Source organism: Mandrillus leucophaeus, unplaced genomic scaffold (assembly GCF_000951045.1).
Source record: "Mandrillus leucophaeus isolate KB7577 unplaced genomic scaffold, Mleu.le_1.0 Scaffold234, whole genome shotgun sequence".
In the NCBI taxonomy this organism is placed as follows: domain Eukaryota; kingdom Metazoa; phylum Chordata; class Mammalia; order Primates; family Cercopithecidae; genus Mandrillus; species Mandrillus leucophaeus.
Genome location: NW_012102410.1, coordinates 735,176 through 736,091, shown reverse-complemented (window position 1 = coordinate 736,091; position 916 = coordinate 735,176). Strand labels below are relative to the sequence as shown.

The window sequence follows — 916 nt, the reverse complement described above, 5'->3', positions numbered from 1 at the left end:
GCCTCCCCATCTCAGAACAACAGTGGCAGTAGGTACGGTCCCCACACCGGGCGAGTCTCTGGCATGTGGGTGGGCGGCGCCATGTCTGCCCTGCTGGGCACTGGGACGCAGCTGGGCGATGCTGATGTCTACCCCCTGGGGAGAGGCGGAGGAGGAGGTGGGGGTCCTGAGGCTGAAATACGTCTCTGTACAGTTCTCCTGTCTTCAACTTCCGCCACCCGCTCCTGTCACCTGGTGGCCCCCAGTCCCCACTCCGAGGATCCACAGGTGAGGAGGGGGTAGGTGGCTTCTGTCCTGGGGGACCCCCCCCATCCACTGACTGCTCCAGTGGGCCTCATGTTGTCTCCTCATGAGCCTTCCAGTAGCCCCTCCATCAGGTCCCCCTTGGGCATCCCAAGGTGACCCCCAGAATGGCCTCCCCAGTGGCCCCACAGTACCCCGTAGTGACAGCAAATGGCCCCGGGTATCTGTTTCTGGAAATCTCTGGTCTCACTAGACCACATGATGAGCCATCAGTGACTCACCCAGTGACCTTGCAGAGGTTGTCCCCAGATGCTGGCTGACCCCACTCAGGGTCCCCAGGGTCCCCATAGTAACCACTCATCGCCTACCCCAGGCTCCCTGAAGTCTTCCCCATCCATGTCCCATATGGAGGCCCTGGGCAAGGCCTGGAACCGGCAGCTCAGGTGAGTGCACCTCATGGGCCAGGGTAGGGGGTGGAGCAGGTTAGGGCGGGGGGTGGGGCCAAGGCTGGTCCCACGGGCTGACCCCTCCCTCCGGCCGCCCAGCCGTCCCCTCTCCCAGGCTGTGTCATTCAGCACCCCCTTTGGCCTGGACAGCGACGTGGATGTCGTCATGGGTGACCCCGTGCTTCTCCGCTCTGTGAGCTCGGACAGCCTGGGCCCCCCGCGCCCCG

General features: G+C 64.4%; 1 protein-coding gene across 1 annotated transcript in view; it reads left to right on the top strand.

The window, feature by feature from the left end:
* The window catches only part of CAMSAP3 (calmodulin regulated spectrin-associated protein family, member 3), a 16,957-nt gene that overhangs the window by 9,829 nt on the left and 6,212 nt on the right, over positions 1 to 916 (top strand). The window contains exons 8-11 of the mRNA XM_011982056.1: positions 2 to 32; positions 194 to 267; positions 617 to 686; positions 789 to 910. Of these exons, the coding sequence (XP_011837446.1) occupies positions 2 to 32; positions 194 to 267; positions 617 to 686; positions 789 to 910 (297 nt within the window). The remainder of the gene's footprint in view (position 1; positions 33 to 193; positions 268 to 616; positions 687 to 788; positions 911 to 916) is intronic.